The sequence below is a fragment of the Sus scrofa genome, chromosome 1 (assembly GCF_054392235.1).
Source record: "Sus scrofa isolate SSC_HxYL_T2T_F1_AM1 chromosome 1, Sscrofa_HxYL_maternal_Yorkshire_Landrace_v2.0, whole genome shotgun sequence".
NCBI classification, from domain to species: Eukaryota; Metazoa; Chordata; class Mammalia; order Artiodactyla; family Suidae; genus Sus; species Sus scrofa.
In genome coordinates this window covers 27,902,813-27,924,297 of record NC_139383.1, presented here as the reverse complement: position 1 = coordinate 27,924,297, position 21,485 = coordinate 27,902,813, and the positions used below count along the sequence as shown (strand labels likewise).

The 21,485-nt window shown below is 37.6% G+C and overlaps 1 protein-coding gene and 1 long non-coding RNA gene across 17 annotated transcripts in view; one reads left to right on the top strand and one right to left on the bottom strand.

Moving 5' to 3' along the window:
• BCLAF1 (BCL2 associated transcription factor 1) overlaps positions 1–12,295 on the bottom strand; it is a 30,516-nt gene extending 18,221 nt beyond the window's left edge. For 7 of the 15 annotated variants that reach the window (XR_014817011.1, XR_014816963.1, XR_002336956.2 and 4 more), the window contains exons 1-6: positions 12,209–12,295; positions 6,231–6,334; positions 4,116–4,229; positions 2,377–3,288; positions 498–1,163; positions 176–345 (exon numbers count right to left, since the gene is read on the bottom strand). Coding sequence is in view for 7 of the 15 variants with exons in the window: in XM_005654381.4 (XP_005654438.2) it covers positions 176–345; positions 498–1,163; positions 2,377–3,288; positions 4,116–4,219 (1,852 nt within the window). In the remaining 8 variants the exon portion in view is untranslated. 15 annotated transcript variants of the gene reach the window in all.
• A 208-nt stretch (positions 12,296–12,503) lies between these two features.
• The window catches only part of LOC106506526 (uncharacterized), a 94,472-nt gene continuing 85,490 nt past the window's right edge, over positions 12,504–21,485 (top strand). The window contains exons 1-3 of one of the 2 annotated variants that reach the window (XR_014803132.1): positions 12,504–12,657; positions 13,383–13,512; positions 14,365–14,867. This is a non-coding gene — a long non-coding RNA (uncharacterized LOC106506526). Of the gene's footprint in view, positions 12,658–13,382; positions 13,513–14,364; positions 14,868–21,485 lie in introns of those variants that run through there. The other variant, XR_014803123.1, reaches the window with a different exon arrangement.

The window sequence follows — 21,485 nt, the reverse complement described above, 5'->3', positions numbered from 1 at the left end:
GGGTTTTAATGCTAACATGACTGATAGCTCTTTCATGAAACTATACTGCTCCAAAATATTAACAGCATCCACATATACTTTCTAGCCCTGGAATGCATTAATCATTACACGTAACTGTTCACTTTATTATTTGTAAGATAAATTTAAATCACAACACTAAACATACTAAACATACCTTTAACATGATGAACCAAGGACACAATGTGTTGAATAAATGACTCCGAAGTGCTTTTGCTGGCCTGTGGCAACTTAATGTGGTCAAAGATGGATCGGAATTCTTGCTCCTTCTTGACAGAATGGACAAGTGTACTAGCAAGTAGCCTGTCTTTAGTCAAGGAAGCAGGTCTGGAATATATCGGTAACAAACAGACACATACAAACAAAATATACCGTTGGTTTGAATATGAAAACACCAAGTATGTTCAAAAAATAAGATAATTAACTGTAGTATTAACTAACCACCCACCGATTATTTACTGGGTATCAATGTGGATTACCTGTTAGAATCATCAAGAGGAACAGGTGCCATTTTGAGTTTGACTTCAGGACGATGAGAATCACTGGCTATCATTTTGATCCTAAGTGGGCTCTCCTCTCTGAAGGTAGATTTCTCTCGTGCATCCAGATTCTTGTGTAGAGGGGGACTGTAATCAAAGAGGTCTTTGAGCTTTTCAGACTTTACCTGCTCAGGTGACTGAGTTTCTTTCTTCACTGTTATTCTCTCAGAATTTTTGTCGTCTTCTTTGTGCTTCTCTTTTGTAGTGCTAGGCCTTTCCACTACATATCCAGTCTCTTTAAGTTTATAATTTTTTTCTTCTCTAAATCCATCACTTTCTCTATTGCCTTTCAATGATACTTTGGACTTGTACTTGGATCCGTCCTCCTCAGTATTCCGGTGAGACGTAGTAGCAAAATTTTTACCCTGATCTGCAAGAACTGACTTCCTGAACTGTCTATAATCCTCTGTCTCCTCTGTGTCATCCCCTTCCGAATCATTAAATTTTTGTTTTCCAGACTCTTTATCACTGAAGTAATCTAGAGCTTCCTGATCTTCCCATTCTCCCTCTGCCCTCCCTTTCTCTGATCCTTTCTCCTTTGGAGCCTCTTTATCCCTGGTATTACCCCTATCAAGCAGGAATACTCTAGACTCTTCATCTGTGAACCTGTGAATAAGCAAAGAAGAGGATGGTAACTCTGGATTGCATTCTTTGTGGATCACTTGCATACTTAAATGTGCTGTCCAATACCACAGGACCAATAGAGGAAAAAACCCTACTGAAAGTGCTTTTTCAGATTCCACTTTCAAAAAGCATTAAAAGCATCCATATAGCTTATATACTGAGTTTTTAAATAAATTTACATATTAGACTTTCTAAAGTTTAAAAAAGTAAAGCCATTCTCAAAGAACTGTTCTTTTTAGTCAGTCCTTTGTCTGCACTAACAAATCCAAATTTCCAGAGATTCTATAACGTACAACACAGCTTAAGTTTAATTTCTGAGGCTAAAAACCACTAATAAAATATACTTATCCAGTAGAATTCTACTTATGATATACTCAAAATTTCAGACTATTTCACTTATCTACTAATATAAATATTAGAGTTCAAAAAAATGACCTCAATGTAGCTTATATTACATGTTTAATATTCTATCTAAATCATGGAATAGTTCTTATATACTTTGCAGTAGAAAATGATTTCTGGCAATGTTAAGTAGAACCTCTGTGTCTGTTCAGTAAGAGTATTAATTTTAGGTTACATAGTGCTATACCATAAATAGTATGCTTGCTGTAATTCCTCACTTATAAATCAAGCACACTACCTTAGCAATCCATTCTCATTAAGTTTTTTAGCAACCCTTAGCGATGCTTGAAATTTAAACCAAGTATCTCTGAAATGTTACTAGAGTTAAGAAATACCATTTGTTATCTTTTCTACAGTCAAGCAGATTCAACAAAAATTGACAGCTGGACTGTATAATACCACATGAGAACAGGCAATATACCTGCATTATTTATGTAGATCACATCATAACAGTGAAGAGAACAAAATGCTTTAGCCCCTATGAAATTATTCTCTAAATTTTTACTGTTTTTACAGCACGTTAACCATTAGTTGTATTAGTCAATTTCCCACTTACATTCTTAATTCTGGGCTGACTAAAAATGGATAAAATAAAGAGGAGGAATATGAATTAGTTTCTATTAAAACAATTCACTTCCAAAGTTAACCAGATGTAAGTAAAAACAATTTGGAATTATAAAGAACAAAGTCATAAGCAAAAACAGCTAAATATACATCACAATGCAATTTTAAGTCTTATAAACCTAGAGAAGAATTAATATTATAATCTAATTTTTTTTACTTTAGTTCTTACCTTTTCAAGAATTTTCCTGTCTTTGCAGTGTCCTGATCTCCACCATCAGGATAAAATGAGGAACGTCCCCTAGCCTCATCTCGTGGAGCATTTTGTGGTGTGATTGTCTTTGCAGGGCTTCTTCGTGATGGTATGTGATGAATTGGACTATTCTGAGAAGGACTGTATCGACTAGATCCATTTCCAACAGAACCAGACCTGGACCTTTCAGGACTATGCTGAATGGAATGTGAATGCTGAGAGGGGGTGTTCTTTGCAGAGTGGACTGTACTGAGCATGGGGGCATCAGAGCAAGATGAACTCTGACTAGGTGGTGTAGCAATAGGTGATGGGCTATGGGGTGATCTGGGACTATTATCATAAGCTGAAAGGCCAGGCCAAATATCACCAGATGTGGCTGATGATTTATTAAACTCATCGATAGATTCAGACGGGTCATGTTCAAATGTATCTTTCGGTTCTTCCTGTGATTTATTTTTCAAAGGACTCTCTTCTTGGGGCTCCCCTTCGGCTTTTTTGGTTTGTTTTTCCTGAGACCCTCGTCTTTTAGAGACAGGAGATTTGCTATACGGGGATGAAGAACGAGAAGAGGATGATCGTGGAGACCTAGAGGATCTGTATGACCGGCGAGATCTGCTTCGGGATCTTTGAGAAGAAACGGATCTTCTTTTTGGACTCCTGGAACGTGAACGACCTCGTCTAGGACTCCTAGAGTGTCTTCTATTCCAGACAGGTCTATATCCACCTCGATGATATCTACCTCCTCCTCCTTGATAATACCCTCTACCCCTTCCTCTGTACCCATAAGGTCGTCTCATTCCTCTATTATTTCTGTAATCTCGGCGGTAATCTCTAGAATAAATACGATCTCTACTACGAGATCTTGAATATGTCCTGGATCGAGACCTAGAACTAAAAATGAAATAAATATCAATGAAAAAAAAAATAAGCTATTCCATCCTATATTCTAAATACTTACAGTTGAATATGACATGCAAATAAACTGTCAAAGCTAAAAATGTACATTTTTTAAAAAGCCTTCATTTATATAAAAGTTCACTGTTTTCAATGAAGAACGTCTCAATTCTAAGGTAAAATTGAGAAAATAAAGGCCTCAGGAATGAAGGCATAGAAAACAGGAAAAACTGATGTCCAACAATATACCATACTAACAAATGAAAGTACATTTATGCAGGCATTTAAAGTGACAGCATAAAAGAATATTTAATGCCATGGAAGAATTTTCAGCAGTGAAATGCCACTGGTTAAATGCATACATAATGAAAAGTTAGGCCTAGAAAAATTATTAAATAGCATTAATTCTTAATCAGATTACAGTCCCTTTTATTTTAAACTTGTAGTTTCTATTTTCCATGCTCAGTATGTCTTACTATTTAAAGGAAGACAACCAGAAGTAATCATTTTTATACAAAAGAATAAACCTATTGAGACCACAGAGTCAAATTAAAACTACAAAAACAATATACAAAGACTCTTTACTGCCGGATAATTGTGAAATTATCCAATTCACCTCAACATTATAGCAACTGCCCCTTATCTGCAGAAAATACATTCCAGGACTCCCAGTGGACTAACTCTAAACCAAGATAACAACAGGTATAGGTCCATTTCACAGGATTCTGAGAATAAAATGTTAATAAATTAGCACTCTGTGTAAACACTCCTAAAGTATTAGCTGACAGATTATTATTTAAATAATTAAAAACACAGTAATTCACCTGTATCTCTTCTTTCTAGAGTGTGATCTTGATCTTGATCGAGAACTAGACTGTGATCTAGACTTTGATCTTGAAGAATGTGATCTAGAATTGGAGCGACCCATTTCTTTTCTCCTAGTCAAATGAGAAAGCAAAAACGGTTAAAATCACAATATGAGTGAAAATTTTTCAATTATTTCACTTATTTTCCGATACAATTTATAAGACTTAAGTTCCTCAAAGGGAATTAATTATTATTATTCTTTTCAAGTAAGTACTAAAAGTTAACTATCCCTGACTAAAACTGTATTTTCACCTACATGACAGGTATTGTATACTGAAGACACAACAGAAGAGTTCTACGGACTGCCCCACCTATGTGCCAAAAAGGCAGCAGCTGCAAAAGCCAGAAAAAGCAATGGGATCAGACTGCAGCAGTATGTTAGATGTTATTCCATGCCTGATAAAAATGCCTACCTCTCCTGCAAAAAAGATAAACAGCAGGAGTGTTACAGATGAGGAACCTGAAAACACAGAAATGCAAGTGGCATAATGACTCAAAAAAAAAAAAGAATAAACCTACCTGACTGTCATCATAAGTGCTTTATGGCTTTGAAATAGGACTAAACTGACCACTCCATGTATACAATACTGCTTGGAATGGTGATGGGTACTCACTCTCCTAGCAGAATAAAGGTCACTAAGGCTCTGAACAGCTGGAGCCATGACTCTGCTTTCAAGTCATGACTGCAGAATAAAAATGGACTTATGTGACAAGCCTAGTTTACTCGGTAGCGTTCTGGTGAGAAGATGAAAAAGGATGAAAGATGAAAAACTGGAGAACTGCTGCAAGAAAGAGATGTTGGAACTGTAAGAGAACTTTGGCACCAGCATTTTAACTTTTCTAAACACTACCTGATTATCTAATGCAACATTCAGTGCTCACTTACAGAAATCAGTAGCAGGCCTAACTGATTTAAAGATCTACTCTTAACAAAATTAAATAGACACATTTGACTCCCAAGTTTATTCCCGCTACGACTATTTCCAAATGTTCACTAACTTATATAAAACAAGTAAATTTTTTCCATAAAAACCAACTCACTAACCTCTCCTAATAGTCTGCAACTGTCATATATTTAAACCATTTCTCCTACAACTAAATATGTTTTAAGGCACTTTATTTTACCCAGACTGTATTCAGTATTATGAAACAGTACTTACAAGTACTAAGATGAGCTGAATTATAGAAGAGGCAGTGAGGTCTGAATACCTTCTCACCAAAAAAACCCCACATATATGACAAATTCAAGGGGTTTCAAATAAACATTTATTTCAAAATAAAACATAACTATCTTCGAAGACAAAAACCAGCTTTGTTTTTCTTACTCTTAATCCCAAGAAAGAAATATGTAAAGACAGTACTCCTCAGGGTTGTAATGAGGATTAAATGAGTTGATACATGCAATATACATGTTTTGCACATAAGCAATCAACTTTACCTTAATACCCTCCTAAGAGGAAAAAAGCTATGTGACTGAACTCCTCTTGTATGCATAAAGTAAGATGAGTTAAATAAAGTTATTTTGTCTTATTTCTAAAGAGCTCTGTGTTTTGAGTCTTTAAGTAGATGTGTTTATAGAAGTAGAAGATGCAAACTTTTTCCTAAAACTAACTTTTAAAATCTCACTTATTTCATACGAGCCACCAAAACAAAAGCCTCAAACCACATTACTTTCAGTCAGTCTAAATCATGAATTCATGGGAGTTCCCGTCATGGCTCAGTGATTAGCGAATCCAACTAGGAACCATGAGGTTGTGGGTTCGATCCCGACTAGGAACTATGAGGTTGCGGGTTTGATCCCTGGCCTTGCTCAGTGGGTTAAAGATCCAGCGTTGCCAAGAGCTGTGGTGTAGGTTGCAGACGCGGCCCGGAACCCGCGTTGCTGTGGCTCTGGCATAGGCTGGTGGCTACAGCTCCAATTAGACCCCTAGCCTGGGAACCTCCATATGCCACAGGAGCAGTCCAAGAAATGGCAAAAAGACCAAATAAACAAATAAATAGATCATGAATTCAGTAGTCACATTTTCTCAAAAAAGTCAAAACTGGAAATTTGAAAAACAAATGCAACTTACCTTGGGTTTTATTCAGGATCAAGCAGTCAAGTGAAGTTTTTGAGATATTGTAAAACTCTTCCTGGAGAGAATGTTCTGAGAAATTAAACTCTAAATTCAAATTCCTAACAAAGACAAAAAAAAGTTTGAATTAAAATACATTAAAAATCCATTGTTTACAATACATCACACTTAGCACCACAATAAACTCTTAATAAAGTAACTAAATATTTCAAGGAATGGGAAATGGGTATAGGAAATAAATTTGCTTCAACCATAAAAGTTTAAAAGAACTTAACTTTTTTGGTTTTAATCAAAATGCAGCACTGCATTATGAAACTAAAGCACCTCTACTTTTTAATTTAAATACTTAAATTCTAATTTTATCAACTTGGGCTTTAGAAAACTATTCTGTCATCCCATCAAAAAATTCCAAAGTGGCTAGCATAAGCGGCTATCTTGGTATGTCATGTCATATATCCAGAATATCATGTCATATATCTAGAATTGGTATTCATAATGCTATAGTTTATAAGTTGAGTCTTTTAGTGCTCTGCTATTTATCTTATTCTCTCCTTCTACTTCTTTCAGTTTAGTTTCATCAGAAGCTTTTTTAAATTCATATAACAACAATCACAGAAACTCTAAGCTTTGTGCCTAAAAGCATTTTGATACATGTACAGATGTTCCAATAAAAGAACAGCCAGTAGATGAAACAAGTATCTATTGGAAGCAAATGATCTTCCTAAACTAATTTACCATTACGACATAAATAAACTTAAATTTTGCACAAAATGTTAAGTAGTCACTAAAAAGTTTAGCCTTATGAATAACATGCAGTGATTATCAATAACTGTGCAAAAGATAGTCAAAAAATACTAGGAGAGCAGAAACTAAACATTACAAGATTGTACATGCCTATACTCAGTAAATTCATAAACCAGTTTAAATGAAAAAAAAATTAATACGAAATCTGAATCTTACCAAGCTGATATAATGAAAAATATGTAATAAAAATGAAAATACAAAGTAAAAGAAATAAGATTAAATTGGTGAATGAAAACATGCCCCATAAATACCCATAATCCTATAGCTGAGGGGATTAAGAAATTTGAACTTCAAGACAGGCAGGAAGAATAGGAACCCAGCAATTAAGGGAAATATACCAAAATAAAAATTAGCCCCCCCCAAAAAAAAATCTTGGATACAAAAACAAAAAGATTTCTAAAGTGCCTGCACGTTTAGTTTTAAAAAAATCAAATACCTCAAGAGGGCAGAGAAAAATTCTAATCTTCTAAACTGGTGTGTTATGAAACTTTTACTCTGACCTAGAAGTCCAAAACTACTGATTCACTGCTGGAGGTGATACAAGGCTCATTTTAGCCAACACTTCCCCTAAACAATTCTAAAAGCTCACTTTAATTTCTATATATCCGGAGAACCAGCTGCCAAATCTCTCTTTACTCCAACTCATGATTTTTTTTCAAGTTCTAAGAAAATACACACTAGAAATAGCAAAGTGAGGGAGGAGGGGCTGTAGGCTGTTAGACTGGTAGATACACATTCTTGTTCATAATCTATATATTCAGGTATCCATACTAAGAACTCAATCCCATGTAAAAATATGACAATTAATTTAGTAATATTTATTTAATACAGTTTATAAATATTTAACATTTAAGAATGTGTTACTAATATTTAAGATAGTATGAAAACTATAATTGACTCACCTACTTTCTTTTTAAATGAAAGTCTACTATGTAGATTGTGCTAGGTATTATGGGAGACGTGACTATGTAAAAGCTCCCTGCCCTCCAAAAAAAACCAAAACAAAACTAAAGGAACAGAAATCAACAAATCATTGCAAATCGTGTGCCTGCCAAGTACTGGCTACGTCACTTTCAATAAAATCATCTCAACTACATATTTAACCCCATCTTTCAGCTGAAGGGAACTGCTTTCTGAATTCAAATTTACAAAGATGCCTATCAAATGCCAGACACTATTATTCTACTGTTGGAAATACAGCATTTTAAGTGAGACATTAAGTTCCCTACTCTCTTGGAGTTTATGTTCAAAGTGATGCACTAAGTGTGGAGAGGAGGACTACTAAAGTGGGTCCTTGGGCCCTCTTTAAGGAGGTAAGTTAAAAGACAAGGAACATCGCAAGTATCCACCAAAAGAAAAGTATTCTAGACAAAGACACAAACTTAGCAAATTCAGGATAAAAAGGCCAGTAAGAAGACTGAGACACCGTGATCAAGGTGAGGGTATATAATACAAGGCAGGAGAGGGAGGAATGTATCAGAGCAAACAGTATCTAGTAAAATAGCCCAGAGTAAAGAGCCTAGATTGTTTTCTAACTGTAATGGGAAGGCCCTGGAAAGTCTGATCAGGGCAGACACACGATCACATTTATTTTTAAGATGGCTGCTGTGCAGCGCATGAACAACATGGAGATGAAGAGGAAGACAAAGGAGAAGGTTGAAGTTCAATATAATGGTTGCCTGGATAAGGTGGCAGCAATAAAGATAGACAAAGGAGGCAAGTCCAGATTCTAGTTTAGAAGTACAGAGAGTCAACGATACTTGCTCATAGGTTGTTGTTAGTCGGAGCAGGGAGCAAAAAAAAAAAAAACCAATGGTGCCCCAAGTTTTGGGCTCTAGGATTTAGAAGCAGCACAAATTTGGAGGAGAAAACAAGAGACTTGTTCACCTTTTTAGGCTGTCCACTGTCACAGAATTCTGTTAATCCAGAATTTGACCAAGATCTCCTATGATCTTCAATACCCTTAAGGTGCCTGATGGGGCCATAACCAAACATGCACTTCAAAATGGGAAATCAAACTTCCTTTACTATAACCAATATTATTTACTAAAAGACTAAAAAGAGAATAAATTGCTTCACGCACTTTTATCCAATTGATTCATCACCCAGTGAGGAACACAAGAGAATAAGCCAGGCTTTATTCTTTAAGGAAAATTATTAAATATCTAACAGAGCCTATCATTTATGGAATAATACATAACAATCAGCTAGAACACATGTGATGAAAAGAGCAAAGATAACCAGACTCAACAAAATACAGGAGGTGAAGCTCTCCAGAATAGATTCTTTAGGTAACCCTATCAAGCACACTTGAGCCAAGTCTTAATTTTAGCATATTCAGGGAATTTGGACTCCAGAGTTTTGTAAACAAATTGTTGCTATTCACATCTTTAATAATCCTAAAAATAACATCCTGTGACTATTACTCCAATAGACTAGACTGGAAATTCTGGCTTGACCAACACTGGACAAATTACCTCAATCTCTTTCAGTTTCAGTTTCCACAGATATGAAATAAGACTAATGATGGTACTTACTCATAGGTTTAAGGTTAAGTGAACCAAACTAATGAATGTAAATAGCTTAAAGTTTGGCACATGGTACGCCCTCAAACGTTAACTGTCGTTATTGGTAAAAGCTGGTAAAAGCGGTCTGTGACAGTCTTTTCTGCCATTTACCTATTAGTTGGCTTCAAGTGATTTCTATAAGTAAGTTTAGTATTTTCAATATAGCATTAATCAGCATTATTAAAAAAGTCAAGAAATGCTTAATAAAATGATGGAGTTTTGCTTTAAAATACTCTAGGAAAAAAGCAAGTTAATATTAAAATTAGTAAATGCTGATATTTATAAACCCAGATGATGAGAAAAGAGTTCTGAGATTCTACTTTGCTGCTTGAAAATTTCCATAAGTAAAACAGCTTTTAAAAAATGACAGGCTTAGTCACAAATTTTTAGTTCTTTGTCCAGCTTCTTGTCACCCTGCTTTAAAAAAAAACAAAAAGGGAGGGTTGGAGGGCACAAAGAACTAAGAAAAAGAAAACTTGCATTCCAGACGAGATTGTGCCACTCCCTGGTTCAAGTGGCCTTAAAAAGTTTTCTACCCTTTTGGCCTCCACTTCGTAAATGGAGAAATACTGGATCAAGTAAAATTAAAGTGTCTGAAAACTCCAAAATAATTTACAAATGTAGGCCTGTATTATTATTACATTGTTTGTAGATTGCTCCCCCACCCTCCAGCCCTGGGAACAAATAAAATATTTATAAAATACTTAAGACTCTGAGGTAACACTGATGACCATTAAGAAACTGGAATTGAAAAATGAACAAGTTCTTAACTTTACAACCTCAACATTTACACTTACTACCCAGAAATAAGTTGGGCTTCTTGATTCCCTTATCTACTTCGTTATTAAACAAATTACTGTAAATTATACAGTAGAATTCGACTAGTATTTGACTAAAAATGATTTTGAATGTCGTTTCTGGAGGAAATTCCCAATCCAAAGCTCCATGTAGAAATGAAAAGACTTTCTCCATTTCTACAAGTCTTTCCTCACATAGTTAATCTAGTACAGCTAGGTGCCCACGAAAGTCATTCAATAAATAATACCTGACCTACCAAATGCCAAGTTTTTACAGGTCTCTCTCCAAGTCCTAAAACATCATTGTTCTTCCAAGTCAAGAATCAGCTCTCGCCAAAAAATTTCCTTTGCTACTATTTTAATTATACGAAATCAAGGGGGATTCCAGTGTTTACCACAATGAAACAGTGAAAGAGTAGTACTGTTAAAACAAGATGCTAATGCCATCAGTACATAGGCTTTAGGTTGTTCACCAGGAGTTATTTCAGACACCCAAACCTTAGCATCAATTAGTTACTGCAAATTAACTAGGATCACAAAAAAATGCAAATAAACTGGTAGCAGATTTTCTTATGTAAAGGTTCTTTATTGTCTACACTGCAATCGGAATTCCCAAAAAAATTTTGCTTCTTAATACCAAAAAAAAAAAAATTTTAAAGGTGCTGCTGCAAAAACATACAAGTCTGAAGTAGCTACTTACTCTACATCATTTGCCTCCAACTTTAGTCTCTATTTTTTCAATTCTAAAATGCTTTTTTAAAAAAAAGTTTGACGTAGAAAAGTAGCTGCCAGTACTGCTGCTTGATTTTAACGAGACAAATCTTAAGAGTAAAGTCAATTAAAGGCTTAAAATGAGGGCTAAATCCCTAATCTCAACTCACCACTCTCACCCATTTATACCAACTTTACCAATCACGGCTGCAACAACATCTCTAACACGGTACAAAGGGCTGAATCTCTTATGAAAGGCCGTGGCTTCGCTGATACTACAGAAGAACTGCCCTTTAGGCCTGAGGGTGGCAGGGCCACTCTTACTCAGATCCATCGGTTAAGGCCCATTACCCAAACTAGGAAATGTAACTAGGCACCAACTCCTAGAGTCAGGAGTGCACTGTCGCTTCAAAACAGTTATCAGGGGAACTCGAAGAGATTAACCACGAAAAAAATTTTCCTGTAACACCGAGGACCAGATTCCGTGGTCATTAAAAGCTGAACAAAGTAGGATAACAAAAACTAGGTGTAAACCGACAGGAAGGGTAAAGCCTGGGAAAAGAAGTTTAAAGACGACACGAAAAGGGGCTATCAGGTTAGTTATTCTATCAAAAGCCCCAAGGCCTGGAAGAAGGGTGGCGATTCCAGCCAATGAGAGGCGAACACAAGTTACACCTCGGGCCGCCTCCGGAGCCGTAGGCGGGGAAGGGAGAGGAGGAAGCGCGCGCGCGCGGGGCGAGCGTTCGGTCGGGCGCGCGCAGGGGTCTGGACCGAGGAAATGGGGGAAGGGTTGAAGAGGGAAATCTGCGCAAGCGCATGGGAAGGCCGCGCGGTCTGTGGGTCGCAGGCCAGACTTGCCGCCGCGCGCGCGCGCGCACCGTTCTCGCTGCTCACCCCACCCCCCTCAACCTTTTCGGCCCGTGGTGCCTCGAAAACCTGAAGGAACCTGACGAAGAAACGCATAAATAACGGCGTAACGTCTCCTGGATGGTCTTGTCGCCGCCAACCCACCCGTCCCAACAAAAGACTCAACAATAGTGACTCCTCGTCGACATTCACTACCCTTTGAGTGATTTGAATGAAACGCAAGGCCTACCTGCCACGCCGAAATACGGTTCCCAGGACTTATGTCCGTTGTAACTACACAGCGGCCATTTCCCGACTCAAGCACGGGAGGAAAACCATAGAGGTATCTTCGACGCGCTTGCTCGTCTCCGTCACTTCCGATTTGGGGCGTGGCCTCCGGTGCCGCTAAATATCTGGACAGGCCCCGCCCACCGCCCCGCCCTAAACCGGCTCCCTGGCCGCTGTTAAGATGTTTCCTGAGGCCTTCTGGGACGTCGCGTGGCTAGTCTCGCGCGAGGATGTAGTGGCTCCGCCTTCCGGCCTTCAGCAGCCTCCTGCGCCAGGGTGGCGGTAAACTGTGGGAGGGGTGTTTTGCTAGGCCGTGAAGTCGCCGGTCCGCAAGGTGGAATGCGCTTGCGTCTCTGCATGGCATCAGAGGAACTTCTGACTTCTCTGTCGCCCCGACGTTTTCCTCGTCTGGTGCGTTCTTTATATGGGGCGAGCTTAGACCAGGCCAGAAACAGAAAACTTCACACTGAGGAAAAGACGCGGAGGCAGGCGGCATCTCTACTCGCACACAGCGTCTCTCCTCACCAGGAAGCGCCGAGTTTCTTCCCGGACGCCAACTGGAAACTAAGAAGTGTCGCTTATGATAGAAAATATGCCAAGACTCAGTAGAAAAATGGCCACGACTTAAGTCCCCTTCTTGAGTGGCCTCACACCAACTGTACTCCCTGTAGCGGGGTTCACGCCGCAGTACTCCCGAGCGGCTTAGACCGTCTTGGCGGATTGCGTCAGAGGATGCCTCTTTTCCTCGGACATTGTTAAAAAGCATCACCACCTAGGCTCCTAGGGACACAAGCATAAAAATAAAGCGTAACAATCGGTTATGCTGGCCAAGAAGCAGCCTAATCTGTCAAAAATATAAATCAAATTATAAATAAGCAAGACATTTGATTTGGATAGAATTTCAAATAAGAGCCGTAGCACATTTTCTGTTAGTATTTAGATGCGTTTAACTCCTTAGGGCCTATAATCGTTATGTCTTTGAAAATGTTTATGATCGTGAACTACCCTAAGGGATTTCTAGGTTGTGAAACCAGTCTTCTGTTAGTTAAATACAGTACAATATTGTAAATACAATACAATATTGGGCCCTAGTCGTGAATTTAACACTGTGCTTAAATTCTCTTCTCACAATCCAGTTTATCAGCCCAACTAGAAAAAATACCTCATATGCACGGGATGAATTCTCTGTTGTCTCTAGTACAGCCTGCTCTCCACCACCACCATCAGAATGTGGAAGCCTTAATCTTTGGCCTATGTGGTGCATTGGTAAGTCCCAGGCATTTAATAGGTGCTCAGCAAATATTTGTTGAATGGATAAACTATATTTAAAAAAACAAAAACAAAAACAAAAAAACCCCTAACCATTGATGGCTATTCTGTGGTAAAGGGGGGAGGGGACCCCTTAGGGCTAAAAGCTCCTAACCATGTTTTAAAAAAATAAACCGAAATCTAACTGGACTGCTTTGCAGGCTACGATATTATCTTAAGCCTTTCTCAGCAATTCTATTGCAAATGCATTGAAAATGAAGCTACCTTTCTATCTGAAGCAGTATAACTGTGCTTTTAAATAACTTGTAATAGCAAAGAAGAGGATACACATTGGAACAAATCCTTTAATAAAAAGCAGTCCAGGCTTCTCTTGAACTAGGTCCATTTGGTATGTGATACTTGCTTTTACCAACCTCCAAAACTGGAAGATAGTGATTTGAGATCATGTTTTATGTACTTCACTGTATTGTCTTATTTTTCTTTCAAGACCTAAAATATAAAATTCCACCATTACAGCTCCATTCTTTGTAATGAAATTTTTGTTTCCTGTTGAAAATACAAATGCAAATGTAGAAAGGAACATAGGAAAAAATCAAGAGCCCATTTAACAAAAAGGATGTTGGATTTTTCAAAAAAAGGACATTTGATAAAAATAAATAGAATATTGTCCCAAAAAGAAATATAAATTGCAAACTGATGACCAACTTTGTTAATAAGTACATTCAAAAGGAATTCTGAAATATTTTACATCTAATAAATTAGTAAACTAATTTTAACTTATAGGTCATTGACAATTTAATGTAAATATGTTTATAAAATTCTCAAGAGTTTTGGTTTGTTTTGTTTAAGAAAGTTGAAAGAGAACAGGAAGAGACTTCATATCTGAAAGGACAAAGACGATAGGAATAAAAATGGAGTTGGAAGTCTGGAACACTAAGGCAAACTCCCTCATTCTACTGGGTTTTTGGGTTTTGTTTTGGTTTTTGTTTGTTTGTTTGTTTGTCATTTTAAGCTGAACAACATCTGAAATGTTTTGTTATTTGGGGAAATTAAAGTTGAGGAATATTTGGAGTCACATCTTCCCACTACCTGAGAATTGTAAAATTGGGAACCCAGCAGTAGTAGTAAGAAGCAGACAAAAGAGGAAATGGGGCCAAAAGTGGTTCCCTAAGTAGTAGACTGCCTGGGAACCAGTGATTGGTTATCATTTCTGCTGCCTCCTCTGTTGCTCTCCTTCCCAAGGTTTTGAATTGATTCCTTTTTTTTTTTTTTTTTTGAATTGTGATAAAACATGCTTTGATACTTTGAGCTAGCTGATACCTTTCAATAAATTTCTATTCTGAGTGAGTTAACCAGAGTCGGTTTCTGTTGTTCACAAACAACCCTTAACTTCTTGCTCTGTTTGAGTAAAGGCCTATTTATGAAGACATTTTCCCAAATAGTCTGGCATTTTTCCATATCTGTAAATGGTTCCGCTTGCCTAACCAGAGTTGGTTTCTGTTGCTCACAAACAAGAACCCTTAACTTCTTGCTCTGTTTTGAGTAAAGGCCTATTTACAAAGACATTTTCCCAAATGGTCTGGCTTTTTTCCATATCTGTAAGTGGTTCCTCTTGCCTAATCGGTTTCACTTCCTACTATTGAACACAAGTTGACTATTTTTTCCCCTCCTCTTTCTGTCCTACTTTGCCTGCTAAGAATGCAGAAGGGTTTTTTCAAAGTTTAAAATTACCAAAATTATTTATTCAAGAATTATTATTAGAGTATTATTCCTTAATATTCATTCCTCCATTTTGAAAAAAATTAAAATATTAAAATGTGACCATTAACTATTGTTCCTAAGTCCTACCAAGGTTAATGCGCATCTTTCTCACAAAGATTATTCCAACAAGTGGAACATGTAATGCTTTCAAAGTTTTCATAAATCTTTGCCCCAAAATTATGCCAGCTGGCTATTTAATGTAACTACCAAAGAGCAGAGGAGTTCTTGTTGTGGCTTAGCTAGTTAAGAACCTGACATAGCATCCATGGGGAAGCAGGTTCAATCCCTGACCTCTCTCAGTGGGTTAAGGATCCAGCATTGCCTCAAGCTGTGGTGTAAGTTGCAGCTGTGTCTTGGATCTGGTGTGGCTGTGGTATAGACCAGCAGTGCTGCTCTGATTCATCCGCCAACCTTGGAACTTCCATATGCCCCAGGTGCAGCAGTAATAAATAAATAGCAGAGAAGAAATTCTAGCTAAAATGAGGTAATGGAATTAAGATTAGATTTGTCACTAAAAATTATTTCTTCCTTGAGAGAATTTATAGGAGGAACAAAGCACCTCCCTCCTTTAAAGCAGTTATGCAACTGCAGACAAATATCTCTGTATCTGTCCCCTAAAAAGTCTAAATTCTCAGTTTTATCCGCACAATTCAAAAAATCCATTTATCAGAGTTCCTATTGTGGCTCAGTAGCTTAAAAACCCAATGTTGTCTCTATGAGGGTATAGGTTCCATCCCTAGCCTGGCTCAGTGGGTTAAGGATCCGTGAGCTGCAGCATAGGTCACAGATGCAGCTCCAGTTAGACCCCTGGCTAGTAACTTCCATATGCCTCAGGAGTGGTGGTAAAAAGAAACACAAATTTATCTCACAAGCAGAGGGCTAAAACTACATAGGCAGAGGACTCAAAAAATGAAGTGATATCCAAAAGTGGCAAAATATTACCTTGGGGGTGGGGGGCAATAACCATTTGCTCTCCAGATTTCTTGGAGTGTTGAAATTTCACCCTCATTGCTTATAAGAACTAAAAATTAAGTCTGGTAAAGAGAAGGAGTCCTCACAGATATCAATAGGTAGTTGGTTTTTTTCAAAGTGTGACATATAAGATCCACCTGAAGAGAATAACCTGAGTTGCTTATTTTAAAAATAGACCACTACACACACTTACTGAGTCTCAGGTCACATTTACTAAGGCAGAATCTGTGAGGGCAGGCACACACATTAAAAGTTTGAGAACCACTGATTTATTGAGTACTTAGAACATTCCAGTTATCATGGGGATAAGATATCATTGCTGCTTCTCTGTTGGAACTCAAAATCTAGCAGGCAGAGGGTATACCTCCCAAAACAAAGGAAACAAAAATACAGCTTCCTGGGAAAAGTACCAGTGGGAAAAGAGGGAAGGCCTAGCTTTCAAAGAATTGGTGAGGTTGTACCACTTATTCATTCACTCACTCATTCATTTAAAAAATATACATTAAGTATGTGCACTGGACAGGCAACTGAGCCAGGTGCTTAGGACAGAGCAGTGGTAAAGATTAACACTGACACTGCTCCTTGGGAGGCTGCCACTCTAGTGAGGAAGACAGAGAACACATGGAAACAGACATAATTCAAGGTCTCATACCAAAAAGAAAGTAGCAGAGAACATGAGAGGGGAACACTTCAGAGAGGCTGCTTCATTGGAAAAGTTCTTGTGAGGAGACAAGATTTAAGAGAACTAAAGCACAAGGAATAGGAAAAATAGAAGGAAGAATATTCCAGTTAGAGAAACTGACCTGTGCAAAATCGCTAGAGCAAAAAAGATCTTGTTTTTGGAATGAAAAGAATAGTAGTGATCATAATGAATCAGGAGGAGGGTGGTTCAAGGTGAAAGTAAATAGATAAATGCAAGTCAGGCAAACCTGTAAACTACATTAAGTGGACTGGATTTCATTCCAACTGCAGTGGAAAGTTACTGAAAGATTGTAATCAGAGGTGTGACATGATCTATTTGAAAAAGATCATTCAAGCTGCTCTTCCTGAAATATGGATTGATGGTGGGCAGGGAGAATTGTTAGGAGGATGTTTTGGTAATTTAGGTCAGGTAACAATGGTCATATGAGAAAAGGAAAATGTAAATAATTGTAAATATGTTTTGCAAATGGATCAACAGGTCTTGCTGACCAATTGGATTGGGGTTTAGAAAAAAGAGGGAATGATGTTGCTCCCTAGGTTTTGACCTTGATTAACTGGATTTTGACACCATTATAGTAATTGGGAAGATAAGAGAGAATGATAGGGAGGGAAAGAATGAACAGGTTGGAAGAAAGAAAGGAAATTAGAAATTCCATTTTTAATATGATAGTTTTGAGCTATGTGTGAAAGAAACATCCAAGTAGAGAGGCAAGGTATGAAGTCGAATATGTGGGTCTGCAGTTCAAAGGGGAGTTCCAGCTTGGAGAAAAAGTGCAAAGATGATAAACTCCTAAGAATTCCACTTCTGTGGATTTGTTAAAAGAGGAGGAGGAACCAGTAAAGGAGACTGAGAAAGAATAACCAGGGAGGTAGGAAATAAGTTAAATCAAGTGTATTAGTTCTCTATTATTGCATTTAAAAGCTTAGCATCTTAAAACACAAACATTTATTATTACATAGTTTCTACAGGTCAAGAATCTGGAAGGTATTATCTGAAGGTTCTGGCTCATGAAGTTGCAGTCAGGCTGCAGCTGAGACTACAGTCATCTGAAGTCTGGACTTTCACTCCATGATCACATGTGTATGTTGGCAAGAGACCTCAGTTCCTCATCACATGGGCCTCTCCTCAGGATGCCTGAGGGTCCCCATGCTGTGGCTGGCTTCCCCCAGAGATGGGAGAAGGGAGAGCCCAAGACAAAAGCTGCAGTTTTTATAAGCTATTCTCAGAAGTGACACACCATCACTCTGTTGTGTTTTATTGGTCACCCAGACCATCCCCTGGCACAGTGGGAAAGTGAATGACACAAAAGTGTGAGTGCCAGGAGGTGGAGATCATTGGGGACCATCTTGGAGCTTACTACCAGACCAAGAGGCAAGTGCTTTAAGTGAATGAGGTTGAAAAGACAAGGACAGAGTATGCTTATGTGCATTTTCACTTGCAGGAAACACTAAATGAATGTAGGAACTATACTTCTCTAACATGAGCTGGGTAGAAAAACTGAAACATAAGTACCTCCAACACCTACCAGCTACTTTAGTTCATACCCATCCACTGCTCACATTACAACTTTCCCTCTGATTTCACTTTACTCTCCTTCTACCACTTCACAATAGCTCACAACTCACAACCTTCCTGATAACCACTTCTTCAAGTAAACTTCAGGTATTTTTAAGATTTTGTTTTATTGTAGTATTTATGTACTTCTTAACCACTTAACATGTGAAACTCTGCTATCATCTTTTTTTTCTTTTTAGGGCCGCACCTGCAGCATATGGAAGTTCCCAGGCTAGGGGTCTAATCAGAGCTAGAGCTGACGGCCTACACCACAGCCACGCAGGATCCAAGCTGCATCTGTGACCTACACCACAGCTCATGGCAATGCCAGATGCTTAACCCACTGAGTGAGGCTAGGGATCAAACCCGCATCCTCATGGATACTAGTCGGGTTTGTTAACCACTGAGCCACGAAGGGAACTCCCTCTGCTATCATTTTTGTTAGGTTCCTTGGTTCCTTTGTGTGTGTGTGTGTGTGTGTGTGTGTGTGTGTAACTGATGCAGTTTTTGAATATTATATCCCAAACCTATTTTTTCCAAAAGCCCCGTGGTTCTGTGGTTTTTACTGTGATTTTGCCTAGCACACTGATTTTTTTAAAAAAATTTTTTATTAAAGTATAGTTGATTTACAGTGTGGTGTTTGTTTCAGATATACAGCAATGTGATTCAGTTATATATACACATATATATGTGTATATATACAGATTCTTTTCGATTCTTTTCAGATTTTTTTCCATTATAGAGTATTGCAAAATATCGAATATAGTTCCCTGTGTTATATAGGAGGTCCTTGTTTATCTATTTTGTACATAGGAATATATATCTGTTAATCCCAAATTTCTGATTAATTCCTTACCCCCTTCTCCTTTGGCAGCCATATGATTGTTTCCTATGTCTGTGAGTCTGTTTGTTTTGTAAATAAGTTTATATCATTTTTTTAGATTTCACATATACATGATGTCATATGATATTTGTCTTTATCTGACTTATTTCACTTAATATGATAATCTCTAGGTCCATCCATGTTGCCACAAGTGGAATTATTCCTTTTTATGGCAGAGTGATATTCCTGTGTGTGTGTGTGTGTGTGTGTGTGTGTGTGTGTGTGTGTGTGCACCTCATCTTCTTTACGCATTCATCTGCCAGTGGACATTTCGGTTGTTTCTATGTCTTGGCTATTATAAATAGTGCTGCAGTGAACACTGGGGTGCATGTATCCTTTTGAATTAGAGTTTTCATCTTTTTAGATGTTTGCCCAGGAGTGGAATTGCAGGATGGTATGGTAGTTCTATTTTTAGTTTTTTTAGGGAACTTCCATAATGTTCTTCATAGTGGTTGCACCAATTCCCATTCCCATCAAAAGTGTAGGAGGGTTCCCTTTTCTACCCACCCTAGCCAGCATTTAATATTTGTTGACTTTTTGATGTTGACCTTTCTAACCTGTGTGATTGATTTGCATTTCTCTAATAGCAACTTTGAATATCTTTTCATGTGCTTAATTGGCCATATAGATGTCTTTTTTGGAGAAATGTCTATTTAGGTCTTCTGCCCATTTTTTAATGGGTCTTTTTTTAAAATTGAGTTATATGAGCTGTTTGTATATTTTGAAAATTAAATACTTGTCATTCACATATTTGCAAATACTTTCTCCTAGTCTTTAAGGTTGTCTTTTCATTTTATTTATGGTTTCCTTTACTGTGCAAAAGCTTGTAAGTTTGATTAGGTGCCATTTGTTTATTTTTGCTTTTATTTCTTTTGCCTTGGGAGACTGACATAAGAAAACATTGCTATGATTTATGTCAGAGAATGTTCTCCTCTGGGAGTTCTATGGTATTGTGTCTTATGTTTAAGTCTTTAGCCATTTTGAGTTTATTTTTGTGTATCGTGTGAGGGAGTATTCTAACTCACTGATTTACCTATGGCTGTCCAACTTTCCCAACACTTCTTGCTGAAGAGACTGTCTTTTCTCCATTGTATATTCTTGCCTCCTTTGTTGAAGATTAATTGGTTAGAGGTATGTGGGTTGATTTCTGGGCATTAGCACATTGATTTTTAAGAACATGTATGTTTCATGATAGCAAAACTACTGTATAACATTCAATATATAGCCCCAATTTTTAATGATAAGTAAATTGAAGCTTTAAGAGGTAGAATATCTTGCCAAAAGTCACATGACAACTTAAGATTTTTATCGAAAGTCCATCTGGCTGTAAAGACCACCTTCTTTCCACAGCAGTGTTTACCCACATAAACATTTATAATAGAAGGAATATTGATCACCCTGACCTAGTGCTTTTCCTGTTATATATAACCTAGTTAATAATTTCCATATGTCTTATTCTAGATAATAGACTACATATTCTACCATATATGCATATACATATATATTTATTTATCTGTGTTACCCCAAAATAAGCAAATTTAGACATTTCACAGTGTTCAAGTAATGATTAAATGGTCTTGCTAGTTGAAATAATGCAGAATTATAATTTTAAGTATTCAAGTTTTCATTTCAAATTTTCACTTTCATTTGTGTGATTAAGGCACAGGGTAAATAGTAATATTACCACTTCTCCCTACCCTACCTACCATGCTTTCTTAGCAATGACAGTCTTGGGGTCATCCAGCTCCAGCTCTCACATGGACCACTTGTCACTATACCACAGAACTACTTATGTTAGGGAAGGCTAAATAGTTCCTAGATCTAGGCCACAATGATGTGTTGCATGAGGGTGGGCAAAAGGATAGATGTGACATGAAAGTATGTGGGAGGGTTTCAAGCTAGTATATTTATTAGTGTTGTAAGAAAAGACACAAGGGGCGGTAAGAAAATGTGCAGAAAGTGTCAACCAACTGGTCCAAGGGGACTATATAGTAATGATATCCTCATTCAAGCATAGTTAGCTCAAGGGTGAGTTTAGGGTGCACATTAACTGGAAATTAAATGTTTAAAGCATTAGAAAAATGAGCCACTGTGGAG